Source organism: Cyanistes caeruleus, chromosome 5 (genome assembly GCF_971803275.1).
Source record: "Cyanistes caeruleus chromosome 5, bCyaCae1.hap1.1, whole genome shotgun sequence".
NCBI classification, from domain to species: Eukaryota; Metazoa; Chordata; class Aves; order Passeriformes; family Paridae; genus Cyanistes; species Cyanistes caeruleus.
This window is the reverse complement of record NC_141705.1, coordinates 47025447-47044131: the sequence shown is the minus strand read 5'-3', so window position 1 is coordinate 47044131 and position 18685 is coordinate 47025447. Positions and strand designations below refer to the sequence as shown.

At 40.4% G+C, this 18685-nt stretch overlaps 1 protein-coding gene across 1 annotated transcript; it reads left to right on the top strand.

Annotated features, from left to right (window-relative positions):
• Window positions 1–744: 744 nt before the first annotated feature.
• HADH (hydroxyacyl-CoA dehydrogenase) lies at window positions 745–18685 on the top strand. Its single transcript, XM_086888009.1, has 8 exons — window positions 745–1556; window positions 4625–4753; window positions 6084–6241; window positions 10937–11063; window positions 12302–12391; window positions 13921–13993; window positions 17065–17181; window positions 18226–18685. The coding sequence occupies exons 1-8, from the start codon at window positions 1428–1430 to the stop codon at window positions 18342–18344; spliced, it is 942 nt and encodes a 313-aa protein (XP_086744135.1). The 5' UTR covers window positions 745–1427; the 3' UTR covers window positions 18345–18685.

Sequence of the window (18685 nt, the reverse complement as noted above, 5' to 3'; positions counted from 1 at the left end):
TTCAGGGGAAAGCAGGAGATCCCTCTGGAAGAGGGGGGGGCTGAGCAGGAGCCAACTGAAGTGTTTGTGAGGAAGGGGTGGGTATCAGCACTGGTGTTAACCAGGAGCTGGGCACTCAGGAGCAACGGCTGTAGGTGTAAATCTTGTGTCTTATACCCTGGAGTTAGGTTGCAGGTTACTTGGCATACTGCTATTTTTTTTTTTTTTTTTTTTTTCAAGGGAAATTAATTAATTACCACTGAGCTTTGTATACCCAAAGATCATTAAGGGTGAGTCTCTGGGTAAAGCTGTTTCCACAGCCGCTTCCTTGCTCCTGCCTAATCCAGGTGAACTTTTTCAGTAGGTTTGTGGTACAAAGTGCAGAGATACACAAATACAACACGTTTTTTGAATAAAATAAGCTGCTTAATGTTTACCCCAATGCTGACTCAAGTAGTAATTGCTGTGTTGTCAGCTGCTGCTGAAGTGCAGGTCTATCTGGTGATTAATTAGATGAAAAATCAGGGCAGGCTGCATCTGATATGATTCAGCTGTTAGTGTTTATAACCGAAGAAATTTTTTGTTGTGTTTGTTTTATTATATTTTTTTTTATTCTGTATCTTGTGTTAACCTGGAAATAAAGTCCCCTTCTAGTCAGGAAACAGTTGTGGAGGGAGAGCGTCTAATGATGTGCATAGGAAGGACACTGAGGTGCTGGAGCATGTCCAGGGAAGGGGAAAGAACCTGGGGAAGGGTCTGGAGCACGAGTCCTGTGAGGAGCGGCTGAGGGAGTGTGGGGCCGGAGGAGAGGAGGCTCAGGGGAGACCTTACTGCTTTCTACAACTTCCTGACAGGAGCGGGTAGCCAGATGGGGGTGGGCCTCGGTCCCACATAACCAGTGACAGGATGAGAGGACAGAGCCTTAAGCTGTACCGGGAGAGGTTCAGGTTGAACTCTGTGTTCACCGAGAGGGGGATTTCACGTTGGAATGGGTCTGCCTGGGGAGGTGGTGGAGTCACCGTCCCTGGAGGTGTTTAACAAAAGACTGGCTGGGCCATATGGTGCCATGGTGGTGTCTGGTCGTGGGTTGGACTGGATGGTCTCGGAGGTCTTTGGAAGCTTCTTGACTCTGTGAGCCTGAGCAGGGGCAGCGCGGTGACCTCAGCGGCGAAGGGCGAGCATCAGCGCCAGCCTGGGGCTTGCGGGCAGTGCTGGCCTTGGCCTTGCTGCTTGGCTCTTAAGGAATCAGAGGTTGCGCAGGTGAAAGACCCAAGGCGCCTCTCCCTTGGTCGGGCAGCCGGGACCGGACAGCCTGGACCTTCCCCCGGGGCGGAGCGCGGTCCTCGCCCCGCCCGGCCCGGCCCGGCCCCGCCTGTCCCGGCCCGGCCCCGCCTGTCCCGGCCCGGCCCCGCCTGTCCCGGCCCCGCCGCTCGCTCCGTGCCTTCGCCATGGCCTTCGCCACCCGCCACTTCGTGCGCGCCGCCTCCTCCGACGCCGCCACGGCGGCCGCCAAGAAGCTGCTCATCAAGCATGTCACCATCATCGGCGGCGGCCTCATGGGCGCCGGCATCGCCCAGGTGAGCGCGCTGCGGCGGCCCGGCCGCGCGGCGGGACAGCCGAGGCGCCATGGCGGCCGCGGGGCGGCCGGGCCCGCAGAGTGCTCGGGGCCGCGGGCCGAGCCTGTGGGCAGAGCGGCCCTTCCCGGGCTGCTGCTCCTGCGGCCCCTGCTCGGCTCTCCGCTCGGAGCTGAGCCCGGCCGCGGTGCTGCGCCCCGCGCTGTCCCCGGCGGGAAGGGGCGAGCGCAAGGGAGGGCGAGCGGTCTGCTGGCGGACCAGCATTAATAAAAGCCCCAACAAAACAAAACAACCTACCTAGCGCTTCTCGGAATGTGTTCCAGTCCGTGGTGACACTCCTTGGCGCTCGCCTTTCCGGGCTGTTTGTGTGGGAAGCAGCGGCTGCGCTGGCTCCGCTGCCAGGCTGCTGCGGGTTTGGGCTCGGCTGCTGCCGAGGCGGGGTACAAAGTATTGCTGCTCCCTGCTTGCTCAACTTTCACACTTCTCTTACTGATGGGTTGGTGAAAAGAAACAAGGCTGACAGTTTAAATTGTTTAAAGTGGTTCTTAAGACAACGCGTGGACTAATTGTAAACGGACGGTGGGTAATGATATGTGGAAAACGTTGGTTGGAAGGAAGATTTTTCTAACTTGCCAAGGCAAGTTAGATCAAGTGGCATTTTAGACATTTTATCAGTAGAATGCAGCGGCTAAAATGAGCATTTAGCTGTCAGTCTAAGAATTATGAAGTGGGTAATATTTAAAAAGGACTTACTTTCCCCGAGTTTAATCTCAGGCCTTTGACTTTTAAGTTCACCTTTAACTTGATAGCTTTGGGAAATGAAATTGAAGAGTCCTTTCAGTGACTGAAAATTTCGGCACTTAGTTAATTCTGAGAAAGAACCTGTTGCCCAGGATACCAGGGTAGTTCACAAACTTCACAAAGCATAGGGGGAGCAGCCAAACGTCCAAGCAGAAACTGACAGTGAGACTGGAGCTCATGAATAGCAATTCTCCATTTCAATGAATTTATAGGTTTGCTTCTCAGAACTAAAGATTTCTTACATTCCTGGCAAATCTCTAGCAGAAGGAAAAGAGAGGCTTTTATTTTTTTCTTTGGCTAAGAAAATAGTTGTTCATTCACTTTTCTGATAAAAGCACTCCACTGTATCGTGATCCTAGAGCTTGAGGTTTCCACTGAAGAACCATCAAAGAACAACTTAGAAAAAAGTTGTTCTTGTGTTTTAGGAAGATCCACACTAAGCAAAGCATATAATTTTCTAGGTAAGTGTTCTCCTTGACTGTGCATTCTCAGAGAGCGGCTTGTCAAGAGAAACATGTCTGGTATTTGACAGTAACAGGGGTTGCAGGCCTCTACTACTGTTAAGGACCCAGGATTGTTTTGCTGACCATCTCCCCCCAATTTATCAATCCAAAATTATCTCAAAGCAGAGGTCATTATAACACTGAGTGGTGTCTCCCCTGTACCCTATTAATAAAGCTGCTTTTCATCCCTTTTTGGGCTCTTAAAAAATTGTGTCTCCTCTTCTGTTGGTTTTTCATACTGTCTGGTGAAGCAAACCTCTGCTAAAATGTAAAGCCATAATTTTTGATTCTGCCCTGTGAAAAGCACTTCTGTATGAGAAGAGCATTAACTGACTCCCCAGCACTTGTGTTTCTTATTTAGCACTGGATAGTGGAATTTAGGCAAGTGTGTGTTTGAGTTGCAAAGAAAGGGTATGATCTTGTCTCATTTTCTTCTTTCCTGTCCATGTAAATGTGGTGGGAAATGGGTGATGTTAATTTTTCTAGGATTTTTCACCAGCTGATCAGTGATGGTGTCATAAATGGATCCTCAGTGAAGCACCCCTTAAAAATGTGTTTGGTAATGATTTTTCATCTGAAGATTAGAGAGTCTTGCTTCACTGTTACAGATGATCAGCAACAGATGAAGTGTTAGCAGAAGTACTAGCTTGGTTTAAGTGGTTTTTATGGAATGTCCACAGTGAAAATAAAAAAAACAAATTGGATAAAGAAATGTCTGTCTGCAGACTGACCCCTTGTTAAAGCTCTATTGCTGCTGCCCAGAGACAGTCTGGCATTTCTTTATTTACTGGGTTAGTGAGGCAAATTGAATGAGAGTATCACCATGCTTCATGAGATAGCTGTACCTTCCATTTCAACTAGCTTTGAAGTAAGTGTTGAGCATGAGTCTTTAGTCATCAGATGTAAGATTAAATGCAAGGTAAAAGATTGCAGAAGGGAAGCTCTGAAGTTGAGTGACTTTAAAATCATCAGTGGAACCGTGTTTTATATCTATTTTACAGAGTTACTAAATCACAACTCTGTTAGTTCAAGCATTCTGCAAGTGAAGATAGGCTGTTGCTAACTAGCAAGAGGAACATAAATAGTGAAGTAACAGATAATGAGCAGCTGATCTTTAATATGCTGATGCAGTGTGAGACAATGATGCTATATGTTCAAAATCAATTTAAATACCACCCAAATACCAACCAAAAAGGTAATCCAGTCGTGCTGTGTGTAGCTGAGCCAGTGTTTGCACCAAATGCATAGTAAGGAGACTTTGCAGCCATGCCTGTCTGTGTGGAATCCTGGAGTGGCAAATGTTCACTGCTGCTCCCAGCTCCACTGTCACCCTCCTGTTGTTGCAGGGTCATGTTCATGGCTGGACAGCAGAGCTGTGTTTTGGGGACACAGGGTTGGCCATCCCTTGTGCCACCTGCTCACCCTTCCAGCGTTCCAGTTTTGTTCTCCACAGCCCTTTTTCCTTACAAGATCCAAAGCTCTCTGCTAAAACCTTTGTCCCTTTCAAGGACAAGGCTGTTTATTCTGTGGCCACAGCCACAGAATCTAGATGCCTTCAGACACACTGCAGACAGTGTGAGGGAAAAAGAAATTTCTTTTTCCTTTATCATCACCCCAACTGTATACAGGCTTTTATAATTTTTCTATTTAATGTCTTTTTAGCTCTCTTTTGCTTAAATGCCTGGTGTATTGTCTGTCAACACAAATCAATATGGTTGGTTTTTTTGTGACATTGATGTTGAATTTTTGTTTGTTTTTAACTTTCAGGTTGCAGCAGCCAGTGGTCACACTGTGGTGTTAGTTGACCAGTCAGATGAAATCCTTAAAAAGTCTACTAAAGGAATTGAAGAGAGTTTGAAGAGAGTGACAAAGAAGAAATTTGCAGATAAGCCTGAGGTTGACACCTTCTTCTTTATTCCTCTAGGAAAACTTGGAAGAATTAAAACTGCCAGATTGAAGTTATGATATTGCAGTTATGCATTATAGAGCATGTTATTATGTTTGCTTAAAAAGAAAACCTTTTTCCCAGTGTGCTCAAGAGCCTGGCCTTTCAGTTTGGTGGGTTTTTTTGGTGTTTTTTTTTTTTTTTTTTAGTTTAGGGAGATTGAAAGATGTCTTACCTCATTTTCTTTCCTTAATAAACTTCAGTTTTAAAAATTTAAAGATTTAAACCAACTTGGCAATCTTTTAAAACAGATGTTAAGTGTGAAATGGAGTCAAATTATTCATCATAACTTAAAAGCAAGCAGCCTTTGAGTGCTTACTTGAAAATGCACCCATTTTGTCCAAAAGCAAATAGTAACAAAATTATCTTAATACCTGAGTAAGGAGTCTTTTATTTTTTTAATTTTTTTTTCCTCCTTACACTTGGGCACAGGATTACTGCAAAGGAAATGAGTGCAAGTGACGCATGTATGACTTTGCACTGGGATTGCTGAGTAAGGCTTGGGTACAGCAGGCCACTGTGGAGCATTTGATGGGTCTGACTTTGTATCCTAAGGGTTACTTGTTGCTGTGCTTGTTTCTCTAAATTCCACATAAAATGCATTTCTTCTTTTGATACATATTAACATATGCAATGTATTCTGATACTGATGACTGCCAGAAAAGGATGCAGACAAAGGTAATGAAAAGGGCTTGTTTGCAGGAGTCTGGAAGTGCCAGAATAAGTCGAGCATACATACATAATTATGGGGGAGCCTTTTAATCAAAAAGCAAACTGTCTGCATGATACTTGCACTTTTTGTATAACATTATATTCTACCATGTAGGGCCTTTTTTTATTTGTACTATGTCTCCATTTACCCTTGGCTAAAAGTCTTGCATTCCTTTCTGATTTCTGCCCTCACAAAATATGTAAACAGATTTACTAGTGAGAAAACATTTTTTCCTCACTTTTTCACTGAAAACTATAGCTAGTGATTGACCAACCAGGTGATCACTCAGACTCTTGTGCTAAAGGTTGGACTTCAGCAGAAGGTCTTCCTAAAAGAAGGAGTTTAAAGGCCTCCTATTTGCTTCCAAACAGATTTGATTGGCTAGGAAGATCTTGTCAGTGGAGAGCATTGTACCTCTGCACACTTAGAACTTTTTCATTAATTTGGAAATGTGGCAGATTGCCTGTATTTTGGGGGGGGTCAAAAACACCAGAGCGCATAAGGGGATTCTCGTAAAAGTAAATTAAATTACTGTAAATAGACATTACAGCTGCTTGAAAATGTTTCAGGCTGGTGTTGAGTTCATTAAGAAGACCTTGAAGAACCTCACAACAAGCACAGATGCAGCATCAGTGGTCCACAGCACGGATTTGGTGATAGAAGCCATTGTTGAGAACCTGGACGTTAAAAATGAACTGTTCAAGACACTGGATAAGTTTGCTCCAGAGTATGTGTATTTTTCCTGTTACATTTTGAAACTTAGTCTATTTTATTTTCTGTTTTTATACTTACATTTAGTTTCCTATTTTCTTAGATGTTTTATTTTAAAATGAATTTTGCTGTCTTAGACTAGCTCCAGACTATCATGTTGGTGTGGAAGAGTTGTGCCAGGTGCATATGTTAAAAACATTTTCAGGTGTGTTGCATTGCTTCACTTGCTTGTTGCATTTGCTTCATTTGTTGTTCCAGGTGTATTTAGTCATTAAGATTGCCCATATACTTGGCAAGTTCAAATCTAAATGCAACTATAAATGCAGAACACTACAATTAACTTGTTTCGGTACACATGGGTTACTGTTAATGGTGTGTTCCCATACTTAAATATGGAAGTGGGGTGATAAAGTATTTGTTTCTAGCACACCTGACATAAACATGTTTTAAGACGTCTCAGTCAGCTCAATAATGTCTTAAGTGAACTAACTTTACTTTGAATTACAAGATGTAGAAAACGGCCATTGCTGATTATTATGTGGTGTAAAAGAGTAAATAATATTTTAGTAAGCACTCATTCGGTTGCTTACAGTCCCCAGAAATGTCTTTGAACTATATTTGATAATTATAGGAAGCTACTGTTGAATTTTATCCAATCCCAAAAATGCTGATAAGGTGAGCATGCAGCCTCAGAAATTTGAGCCTTGTAATTGATGAGTCAGGATCACAAGACCTTGATTGCTTGCAGGTTGAGATTTTAACTAGTGCAGGAAAATCTGGGGGTATTGGCTAAGAGCTATTCTAGACTGTCTAACCTGTCAGCTGGGCAAGCTGTGCCTTGAATATCATGTCAAGGGAGAAAAGGTGTTATCATTAGTTGACTTCAGCCTGGGGGGATTTTCAGGCTTTCTCATACTGTCAGTAATTAAAATTACCTGGTCATTTTGAAAGCAGTAAATGATCACAAGCAGCCATGTGCTGAGCACAGGGTAACTTGCCATTACCCTGACACACAAAAGTAAGTAGCTGCCTTCCACATTTACAAGAGTACCTTGTTATGGTTGGATTGTGCCTATTTTGTGCAAACAGACCATTGGTTGCCCAAGTATTTAATGAGCAACTTGGAGTGTACTAAATGGTAAACTGTCTAAAACCAGTCAGCGAGGAAATGTGGGCAGGGGGACATGAAGCCTCACTTAAAAATTTGTATGTTTGGAACATCTGAGGCTATTTTTTTGTCAGACTGAGCTGTTTGTCAGCACAGGTGCTGTAAAACATCAAATTTTACATCACAGTGTTAAAAGGTAATACTGGGAGTTGTTCAAATATGCTCCTGCCTATTGCAAAAGGGATGATTTTCCAGGGTTGGGAAAAACAGCTAAGACAAGAAGCCTTCCTTTTTAAGAGGATGTTTGAAAATTATTATAAACATACAGATATCTTATGTGTAGGATAAAGGAAAGTGAAATGAATGACAAAGAAAATGGGTTGCAGTGTAGAAAGTCTAAATGAAAAACCAGTAAAAGAGTGACACTTAGTAAGTCAAGTCTTTAACATTAAAGCTTTGGATACAAAAGGCAGTTTGTAACTGTGAGAGTATAGAGTTGCAGATTGTATGCTTAGTGTGGGAAAGACAGAAACCTGTAGTGAGTGTTTATCCATGTGTTAGAAGGAAGCAGTTGGCTTTCCTCATCCCACATGGCACTGTGTTGGAATTGAAAGACCTTGCTGTCAGTGCAAACATTCTGCAGTCTTTTCTAAGACTAAGCAGTTCAAAATTTATAAACCTATTGTATGGACTAACTGTTGTGTCAGCTCAGTAGGGGTGGTAGACTTGTGGTTAATTGGTAACAAAGACAGGATTTGTTTAAAGACAGCTTTGAGTCTCAGGAGGAGCTTTGCTTCTGAGGGACTCTGAGCACTGATGGCCCTCTGAAGTGTGGGTTACAGGCAGAGGCCAGGTTTCTGTGGGTTACAGAAAGAACAGGTTGCTGTGGAGGGAGGACTTGGCTTCATTCAAATCTCAGAACTTACCACAGGGGTGGATGATAGCAGGTGGAAATGTGAGGGACTATGTAGTACAGTTGTTCTGACAAAATGATGAATTCTGTCTATGAAATACAAAGTGTGTGAAACCCTGCATTTTTATTTGTGTTAGATTTCATGTCTCATGCATTTCCTCAGCTGCAATATGTATGTGCTTGTTCATCTCCCATTTTTGCACTGTGAAGACATCTCCAAGGAAAATAAATAAGTCTGTGAACTGCAAAAAACAAATATTACATTGAAAAAGCATAGCACAATTAAGTTAATTCCTCTTCCTTTTCTTATAAAACAACTGTAATTCCTCTGACAGTGGATACATGTAGGGGATGGGAAAGCTATTATTTTATTGACAGAAGGTGTATTTGTGAGTGGGCAGCAAATTTCTCTTAAGTGTTCAAATCAAATGTAATAAGCCTCAAAGCACCTTGGAAACTCAGGGCATTTCTCATCTGGTGAGACAGTGGATGCTGTTTCTTGGGTGCCATTAGTCTGAGAACATACTGGATTGTGTTCTTGGAGCTTTGCAAAATTCAGAAGGAAGAATTGTGTGTTCTATTCCTCTCAGTATTATACTCACCATATTTGCTATTTATTCCTGTGTTACTTGGACATTATCTTTGAGGCAGAGCACAGCATTGCTACCCACTTTTTCCTTTTCTTGAATGGAGTCAGTCTTGCACCTCCATTTTGAAAAAGGTCAGGCTAGGATTTTTGTAGATGCTGCAGCACTTTTCCAAACAGGGTCATAAGGAATATGACAGAAGAACTTTTGGGTATTCACTTTAAGAACTTTTCTGTACTTGCTTTTTGGATTTTTCTGGCATGTAGGAAATGCCCATCAATATTCCTTGGTCTAGGATTTACCTTTAGATGTGGAAAATCAGCTTGGACCTGGCCAGTGTTTTTCAGCTGTTGACTGTGTTAGAATGAATGTGTTATAAAACTGTTAAAAAAAGAAGTGTTTTTCAGTGTTTGCTCTGTAAGGCAGCTGGACTGTAAGAGTTGGATTTATTAGAAATATTTATTAGTGTTTCTCTTGTGTTGGGCTCTGCTTTTGACATCTTTCCCTGAGCCACTAGATGGCACCAAGAGAAAGCACTGTGGGGCTGGAAAAGCCATTTTTATGAATTCACTAGTACTGGCTTCCCAAAACCTCCCAACTCTGCTGTCACCTGAAGCGAGGATTGTGTAATTCTAAGCCAGAGAGGCATGAAAATGCTTTTTTAAACTCAACTGAAGTTGGTCAGAGAAGAAAGTGTAACTCAAATGCACTCGTTCACAGTGCAAAATCAATGCTTTCTTCCAAGGCTTTCTATTGTGCGAGGCTACAGAAGAGCTACTGAGGTAAAATATCTTAAGTGAACTCAGATATAAACTTAGAAGTGATTACATTTCACAAATCAATGTGCTTCTTTTTTACATGAATATTTTTATTTTTATATACAGTGGCAAATTTTCGGTGAGAGTGACTTTTGTATGCACTGACCTTGCAAGGTCAAAACTATGAAATGCAGAATGCTTCTTTTAGTACCTCACCTCAGAACAGTTTAAGGCCACTTTTTGCTGGGGAGATAATAAAAGAATATTTGTAAGTAGAGTAAACAGGAATTTTCAGGATTTTTTATTTCCTTCACTATAACAAAAAAGAAAACATAATAAAAATGGAAAACAAAGTGGGTGTTGTTGTCTTGTAATATTTTCTTGAATGCCACTATAGGATGTCCCAATGACTTGGACATAACTTTTCTGAAAGCTCTGTTGTAAAGCTTAGTTACAACTTAGTACAATGTTAGCAAAATATCAATGTAGATAAACATTTGCTGAGTACAGTAGGATAACTTTTTGAAGGGATAGTAGGATGCAGCCCAAAATGAAAGGTAGGTTTTAATCTCTAATTTAGTTTCTGTTGATTTGAAGAAAAAGCCATTTCTGTAAGTTTTTGGTGTGATAGCAGTGCTGTTGAGTTTTTGAGATATTTCTGGGAGGAAAAACCCAAAAAAGCAAAAACCTCAAACCATTATGAATTGCAGTTAGTTAATCTGGTTTATGTCTGGAAAAAGACTTCACATATATCTTAAAATTCTTGGCATTTTGTGTATCCTCTGCAGTGTCCTATTCATGACAGGTCTTAAATTTTCTCTGGTTTTTTTTTTTCCCCGTCAAATCTTTGCTCTGGTGGTAGGTTTGCTCATTATGTCTATCATTGATAATTTTAAATCAAAGTAAACTGCAAATTTTCTGTAAGACTCTAAAGTGCATTTTTGACATGGCATATGATTTATTTACCAATATATTTACCATTTATTTACCAATAAATGTGTAAATGTGTTTACAACAAATAAAAATACCCTTAGGTTTCCAGGGTTGCTGAAGGAATTATGTTGAATGGATTTGGGCAGTTAAATAAAATTATCTACTTGCACAGTCCTTTTTCTCCAGTACCTAATAAAAGTGTTCAATATAATTCCTCAAGAATCAGAAAGTCACGCGGTTTTTGCAGTGGTTATTTAATCATTGTTGTACTTAGACCTCAGCAAAAGAACCGTGATAAACTGCAGGGAGATTTCTGAGAATTCTTGGATGGTTAGCCAATGGATGTCTACTTATGGTTAGTGCCTTGGTCTTCTATTGTCCTTTATGCAGTCTATATATTTCTTATTTCCAGGCATACGATATTTGCAAGCAACACTTCATCCCTGCAAATCACAAAGATGGCAAACGCAACCACCAGGCAGGACCGATTTGGTGGTCTCCATTTCTTCAATCCTGTGCCTATGATGAAGCTCGTGGAGGTGAGTGTCTCATGAGCACACCTTACAGGGCTGTTACCATCGTGTTCCATCACAGTAGCAACTGCAGCCCAGCAGTGCAATTGTCAGCAGTGGGGATTTCAGTTAGATTGACAGAGCAGATCTGAGTTTGCAGCTGTTCTGATGTGGAATTTGCTACCTCGAGTGATTGGAGGGTGCTGCAGTCTCGGTTGAGGGGCGGGTTTGAGAGGCAGAGTTAACTCCTTCAGTCTCAAGGCTCCTGGCTTCTCCACTGAGCTGCCAGCAGAGGTGCTGTTTATAGCCATCATTTCAAGCAGGGAGGCTTATTCATAAGAAGTACTGATACCAGTGTAGAAATCAATAGAAAATGTCAGGAGATGAAATCACATTGCCTTGTCAGTTTTGGAACAAAGTCAGTCATGTTTTTTTCAATGTTTCCAGCGCTACAGGCTGGGGAAGAGGGGCTGGAAGTCTGACCAGAGGAAAAGGATCTGGGTGTGCTGGCTGATAGCTGCTGGACATGAGCCAGTGTGCCCAAGTGGCCAGTGCCATCCTGCCTTGTGTCAAAAATAGTGTGGCCAGCAGGAGCAGGGCAGTGACTATCCCTCTATACTCAGCACTGGTGAGGCCACAGCTCGAATGCTGTGTCCAGTTCTGGGCCTACAAAAAAGACATTGAAGTGCTGGAGCTTGTCCAGAGAAAAGAAACGGAGCTGGTGAAGAGTCCAGAGAGTAACACACGTGAGGAGCAGCTGAGGGAGGTGGGATTGTTTAGCTTGAGAAAAGGAGGTCAAGGAGAAACCTTATCACTCTCTAAAATTACCTGAGAGGAGGTGGAGTAGCTGTTAGAACCTGTTATATCAGGAACTATGGCTGTTTAAATGGTTCTCTAGAGTGATATCTTTGTCTTTCCCAAGACAACAGAGACCATGTAGTTTTTAAATTTTTTATGTTTTGATGCGCTATAATCTTTTAAGTGTGCTTTCAAAGTATGGTTCCTTTTACCATCCATCCATGGTAAAATTCCCATCCAGTGGCTGAGTGGGAAAGTGTCTTAAAGAAATACAATATTGCAAAGTGGTGTGTCTATGTGTAAAACAGTGTTTTGTGTCTGTTACATATCTATCCACTAAAGCTGTTGTCTTGCAAAAGGTTTTGTGAATTTCTGGAAGAGTGTTCTGGATTACATTGCTGTAAAGGGGAAATGAGATTCTGCTCATAAGTATGCTTATGCTCTCTCTCTGTCCTCCCTGTACCCAGGTTATCAAGACTCCAATGACCAGCCAGAAGACTTTTGAATCACTCGTGGATTTCAGTAAAGCAGTAGGAAAGAGTCCTGTCAGTTGTAAGGTGGGTATGTTTTGATAGTATAGTGTTCAGAGGGTCTGTCCTTGTAGACTGTTAATTTTAAGGTGGTAGGTTTTAGTAAATGTATGAGCACTTCAAGAATTTCCATTCTACTTATTGTCCACTTTGTCTTCATAATTAAAAGCAATTTGACAAACACCCACATTTGCCACAAATTCTTCAAAGTCCAGTGACTCTAGACATCTTGTCTAGAGCAGCAAAACTCACAGGGCTTACTGTTAGAGTCTTTTTTCAAGTCCTGCAGAAGCACAGACAGGAGAGCTTAAGCAGGAGCTCATCTTTAGCCATGCCAGACACAAGGCTTCTGCCTCTTGTACTGTGAGGCAGTTGGCTGAATCCTCCATGGTGTGTGCTCACTGCAAGTTTTTCTTAACACTGCAGTAACTAGACGCGTATTAATCTTAATTTCTTCTCAGCTTTGGGTTTTTTTCTCTAGAGAAACACCCTACTTCAAAAGCACACTTCTTCTGAATCCATTAAGCTGTGGTCTGGATAGCTTTATGCAAGCTACTGCTTTGAGTTTCACAGCCCCCAGGAGACAGCTGATCATAAAAAGAAGGGCCTGCAATCTGGTAGTTACCGGATTAATTAATTCAGCTTCTGGATGCTGAACTCTTAATTCCAGCTATGTTCTCTAAATTCTGGCTAAATTGTTCTGTGACCTCAGTTGACATTTTTTCTATTTCTGTCACAGTTTAGTACTATGCAATGTGTAGAATATAGGATGAATTGTCATAAATTAGCTTGGATAGAAAATATTGCAGTATTCTCACCTGAAATTTTTTTTTTTTTCCTAATTCTTGCTTATAGAGGAAACATTGCTTGGGAGTCTCTGGATTAAATATTTCGATAAAATGGAACCAATAATAAATATCTGAAACAGTAACAATATACCAAACAATACTATATTTGCAAAACTCTTTCTCTTGTGTCTGATTGACTGTGCTTTTGATTGATGCTTGTGAAAAAGAAGTTTTGTATTCAATTGTTACCTTCTGACAGCGTGTGTCTTACCTTTTCATTGTTAGTGTTGATGTTTGCTGTTAAAATGATCCTAACTCTCAATAGCATGTATCACCAGTGAGCAGTGGGAGAAGAAGCGGACTATTTAGTCAGGAAGCCACTACTGCTTCTAGTAGTGGGCACACACACGAAAAAAAACCTGTTAGGGAAGAACTGATTTTCTCCTAACCTTCAGGATATTGTATCATTAGACTTTTGATAAAGAAAATCTAATGATTCTAAAGTCTAAAGAAAATATTAAATTGTTTTGAGATAATTGCTTTTGGCTTGTAGTAGTCTTCTTGTTCTCAGTCATGATGACTGTTTGTGCCATTCCTTGTCTGAATTTCATAATGTTTTATGCCTTAATACTGAGTGGATAAATGAGATGAAAAATACAGTTTTGGGAGTAGCTTAAGTAATGATACAATAAATGTCTTCATTCAGTTATCTTGTAGCATCTGAGTGTAGTTCTGGTAAAGAGTGTTTACTTATTTTATTTTTCATAGGATACTCCAGGGTTTATTGTAAATCGTCTCTTGGTGCCATATATGATGGAAGCTGTTCGACTTTTTGAGAGAGGTACTTGGTGGGATATTGACTTCAAGGGATGTTGACATATAACACTGCTAAAAGTTACATTGCTTCAGAAAAGCCTTGGGATTCCCTCAAAAATTTCAGACATTAAAGGCTGGAAGTGGATAGAGAATGTTAAATATGAGCCAGCATGTATAGCTAGCCTTGCCTTCACTTTGAAATGTCAGGTTATGCAGAGTTGGAAGGTACTTGTGTGTGAAATTCCTGGTGGTGGAAAATGTTTCTGGCTTGGAGGTGACAAGGTGAGTGTAGTGCCATTGTAAAAATATCCCCGACACCTGTTCAGGAACTTTCTTCTCTCTGTGCTGGAGACATTGATAAAAGTGGTTGAAAGTCCCATAATGGGACCACTAGTAAAGTTCTCCTGAGTTCACTTATATGGGGCTTGTGAGATAAATCACCAGTTTTGAGGTCAGTGGTGTAGCAGTGTCACACTATGGTACTGGCACAGAAGTGATTAGAGCTCAGCTACTGCCACATAAAACTTCCTGTTCCCCTTCTGTGGTGATTTTCAGACATAGGTCCTTCAGGAACTCCAGTGTCACTGCTGGTCTCTTTTACATTAATATGTAGGTAAAAATAACCATGAATCCCCAAAAAACCACTGAATTTTTCAAAGCATTGAAGCTTGTTTTGAAAAGAAGCAATAACGAATGTAGTGGATAAAGATGAAATTACAGACTATAATTGCTTTTATTTCAAGTGCTCTGCTTGTAGCTCTGTGCTACTAAGAATGTCATTTGAAACATTTTGTTTTTGAAATCACTGCTTTTTTACAGATGAAAGCACTCCATTTTCAGGATTCCACCAAATATGCTTTAAATATTAAAATTCGCTTTTAAAGCACATGGAAGAGATGGTTTGATTTCCAAAAAAAAAAAAATAAAGTAATAAAACAACACTACTTGTTTATCCATCAACAGATGTACCTAATTACATCTCAAAGGAAGAAAAGAGCAAATTTAGTGACTTGAAAGGCAAAGGCATGAATGCGAGGGGGCATTGTTCTTTTAGAAAAAGGCACAGTTTTAAATAAAGTGTATGGGTGTTTCAGTGTGTTTAAAAGAGGTGCCTTTGTTAAGTGACATGTATCATTGTGCATATTTCAGGAGACAACAGAAACTTCTAATTAAATGCAGAAGAAAACAGTTTGTATGTTAAAACTGACTGCTTTTGCCTAAGCAAAACAATATTTTGATTTGATCTTTATTCTTTTTGTATTTTCTCCCACAATATGATGTTTCCAAACTTGCTAAAGTTCATTTGTGACTTTTTAACTCTAATGAAATCTATTTAAAAAGCTAGTTGATGTATTGGGAAGGCTGATGGCTGTCTTTTAAGTCTTATGTTCTAGTGAATCAGATTAAGTTTTTATCATTTGTGTTTGTGAATGATATAAATCCTCTTTTGTGTTTATTCTCAGAGTAGACATTTGAGCCAGATTGTCATCTACATTAAATTTTGTCTCTATCCTGGTAACCCCAAGCACCGAAATGCCATTTTATTGGTCTAGTCCTTGAGATTTCATTTATACAAAATCTTATTCTGTTAAATGTGCACTTTTGCATAAGCAATATACTTTTAGTGTATTAATAATGACTTAAATGGGGCATATTTTAAATATTAATGTATAGTGGTCTGTACTGCTCTGTCCTTAGTGGAAAAACTAAAAAGCAGTCAGCTAAGTTTCTATGGAAGCCTGCCTTATTCTAGGAGAGACTAGAATGAACTAGGGATATAGCCCTTGTTTGCCCTTTTACTATTTTTTATTGCATTGTAATGAAACTGTCGGGTGGCCAAGTCCCAAGTTTGACAAAGTGGGACAAATCTGTTGAGAGAACAAGTCTGTATACCTGCATCAACTGCAAGTGAGCTGAGGATTTAGCTGTGTTTGAATTTGGGGAACTGAAATTACATTGGAATTAGGTAAGGCTACTCTCTGCAGCTTCTCAGAAATAAAATGTGACTTAAAAAAAAACTTTGTCAGCTTTAGAGAGTAAAAGGAGATATATATAAATTATTACTTCATACAGAACTGCCACTGAAGTTGTTGCCTTTACAAGAGATTTTGTAAATTTATTTCTAGGGTTCTCTGATCTTAGGTGTATAAATTGCACAGGCTGTGTCTGCCAAGCTGCTGGACACCGTGAATGCCTGTACGCATCGTGCACGGAGGTTACTTAACAAGTACCTCTGGGGCTTGTATAACTTCATCCTTTTTATAGCTTCTGCAGAGAAAATGCACTGGCTTTCTCAAAATATGAGTTAAAGGTATGGAGTAGAGGTGCATCTGCTTTGATGACAGTCTGAAATATGTATTCCCAGCTAAAGAATGAGGATAAAGTTAACTGTGACAATGTGGCAGAGCAGGATTTGTGTTTTTATAGACTGAAGTAACGAATTTCTGATAATTTTGATTATTTCTTTCTAAATAATTTTGGAATTCATGAATTTTACTGTGCCTCCACAGTCATTTCAGGTTTCAGATCCCAACAGATACCCTCTGGTGATAGGTGTTGTAGCTAAGCATGTTACTCAGCTGCTCCTGCTCCCCTCTCCATGCCTGCTGGATATCACTTGTGTTCTGGCAGATGTAGTGTAAGGGTAGCGCTGTCCTGTGCATCATTCAAAAGCTGCTTCTGACCTCATGAAGCTGAAATTGAGTTGTTTCCTTACTTACCCTGTTCTGCTGCCTCTAAAAGAAGCTCTTGTGTCTTCATAATGACCAGTTCTTCCTTTAGTCGTTCTGATAGGGTCAGCATGGTAGCTGCGGCTCCACCAGTAGTGCAGTGCTCTGTGTTGAAATGCGAGAGGAAACCAGGGAAATGGAAAACAGGCCTGTAGGGCTTGCTTTTTTTTTTCCTTTTTTTTGTGAGAGGTTCAGCTTTATGCTCCAGCATGTGTATGCTGACTCCAGTTTTTGTGGCTGTGAAACATGCAGAGATTTCTGTGAAGAGCTGCACCAGGGTGAAATAACACCCTGTTAATTATTTATAAGTGGTGCCAAGGAGATGCGGAATCTTCTCAGTTCATCAAACTGTCAATCTTTTCTCTAGGAGATGCATCAAAGGAAGATATTGATGTTGCTATGAAGCTTGGGGCTGGCTATCCCATGGGTCCATTTGAACTGCTGGACTATGTTGGGTTGGATACCAGTAAATACATTATAGATGGTACTGCATGCTTCTTTTTTTCTGCTTTTCCACTTTTTAGCTAAATTGTAGATGTTCTAATGCAAATGTGACTCTTAATTATTTAAACTGAACATTTATGGTATAGCCTTTGAACTGTTGAGGAGAAAGGAGATAGGATTCAGCTTAGAATGCTGTGTGAGTACAGCATTTGTACTGCCAGCCTGTACCTTTTGTACGTGGGGACAGAACGGTGGTGGCTTTGCTGACTTCATCAAGTGCTATTGGAAAATAATAATAATAATAATATTAACATTAATATTTGTACTTTATATAACTAAAAAGAATCAGTGGGAAGAGTGATATGTACTGGAGGTGAGGAATTCTATGAAAAACAACAAATGTTGAGACTCCCTATCCTTTTTCTACCAGCCATAGTTTCATTCTTAATTAATAGGAAACCCAGTAAATATCTCAAAAGACGTAAGTGAGCCATCTCCCTGTCACTTCAGTTAGAAAGTGGTGAATGTTAATATAGTAACAAAAACATAGATAATTGGTGATGGCTTGTTGAGGGCTGTTGTGTTCTTCTGAATGAGCAGCTTAAGCATTCTCTGAGGCAGAATGTCACTTTGACGGCATTTTCAGCAGAACCTCTTTTGCTTTTAGTCAGTACTGTGGAGTAGGGTTATATTGTTCTAAGTGACCATGTGTTTCACAGGTAGAAATTCATCTTTGAATTTCTTTGCACTTGAATTTCTTTTCAGCAAAGCCTTTATTTTATTTCCTTGTACTTAAATATGTTTCAAAAGTTCTCCTTAATTGTTTTAAAAAATCCTTGGTGGTGGTGATTATAAGGTGTTTGGAGTACACTGAGCCTGAAGACTAATTGTTAGTTTTGTGCATAATCATAAATACTGATCTGGGCTTTATGAAGCTGTACTACAGGGTCTTAGAGAACCTAGAATAAGTTCCAGTCCTTCAGTTTTCTGACCTTCAAATATTTTCCTAAGGAGATGCAGATCTCTGTTATCTTTGCATATAAACAGAACTGTTACTAATTCATCCACTTCCCTTCCTTTCCAGGATGGCATTCATTAGAGCCCAACAATCCTCTTTTTGCACCCAGCCCACTCCTGAATAAACTAGTAGAAGAAAAGAAGCTGGGGAAAAAGACTGGAGAAGGATTTTACAAATACAAATGAACTCCAGACCTCAAAAGGTGTTTAAGTATCTGTATATGCTCTTCAGCATTGCCATAATACAGGTGTTTAAACCTTCCCAAGGGTGGCACAAGCTGCATTTAGAATGTAAGCCACTTGTGAACTGAGTGATTGCACTAGTTAACTGTGGTCAAAGCTTGATTTGGTAGATTGTTTTTTTCTTGTAATTCCAAGAAGCTTTCTATGTACAGTGCCTTCATGAAATGCTGATTTTTCTCAGGTGCAGTACAGAATGACAAGTGAATTTATGTATTTGAAACGTTGATGGGGAAAATCATAAAAATAACCTCACTTTCTTAAAAATAAAATTTTCAACAATTCTC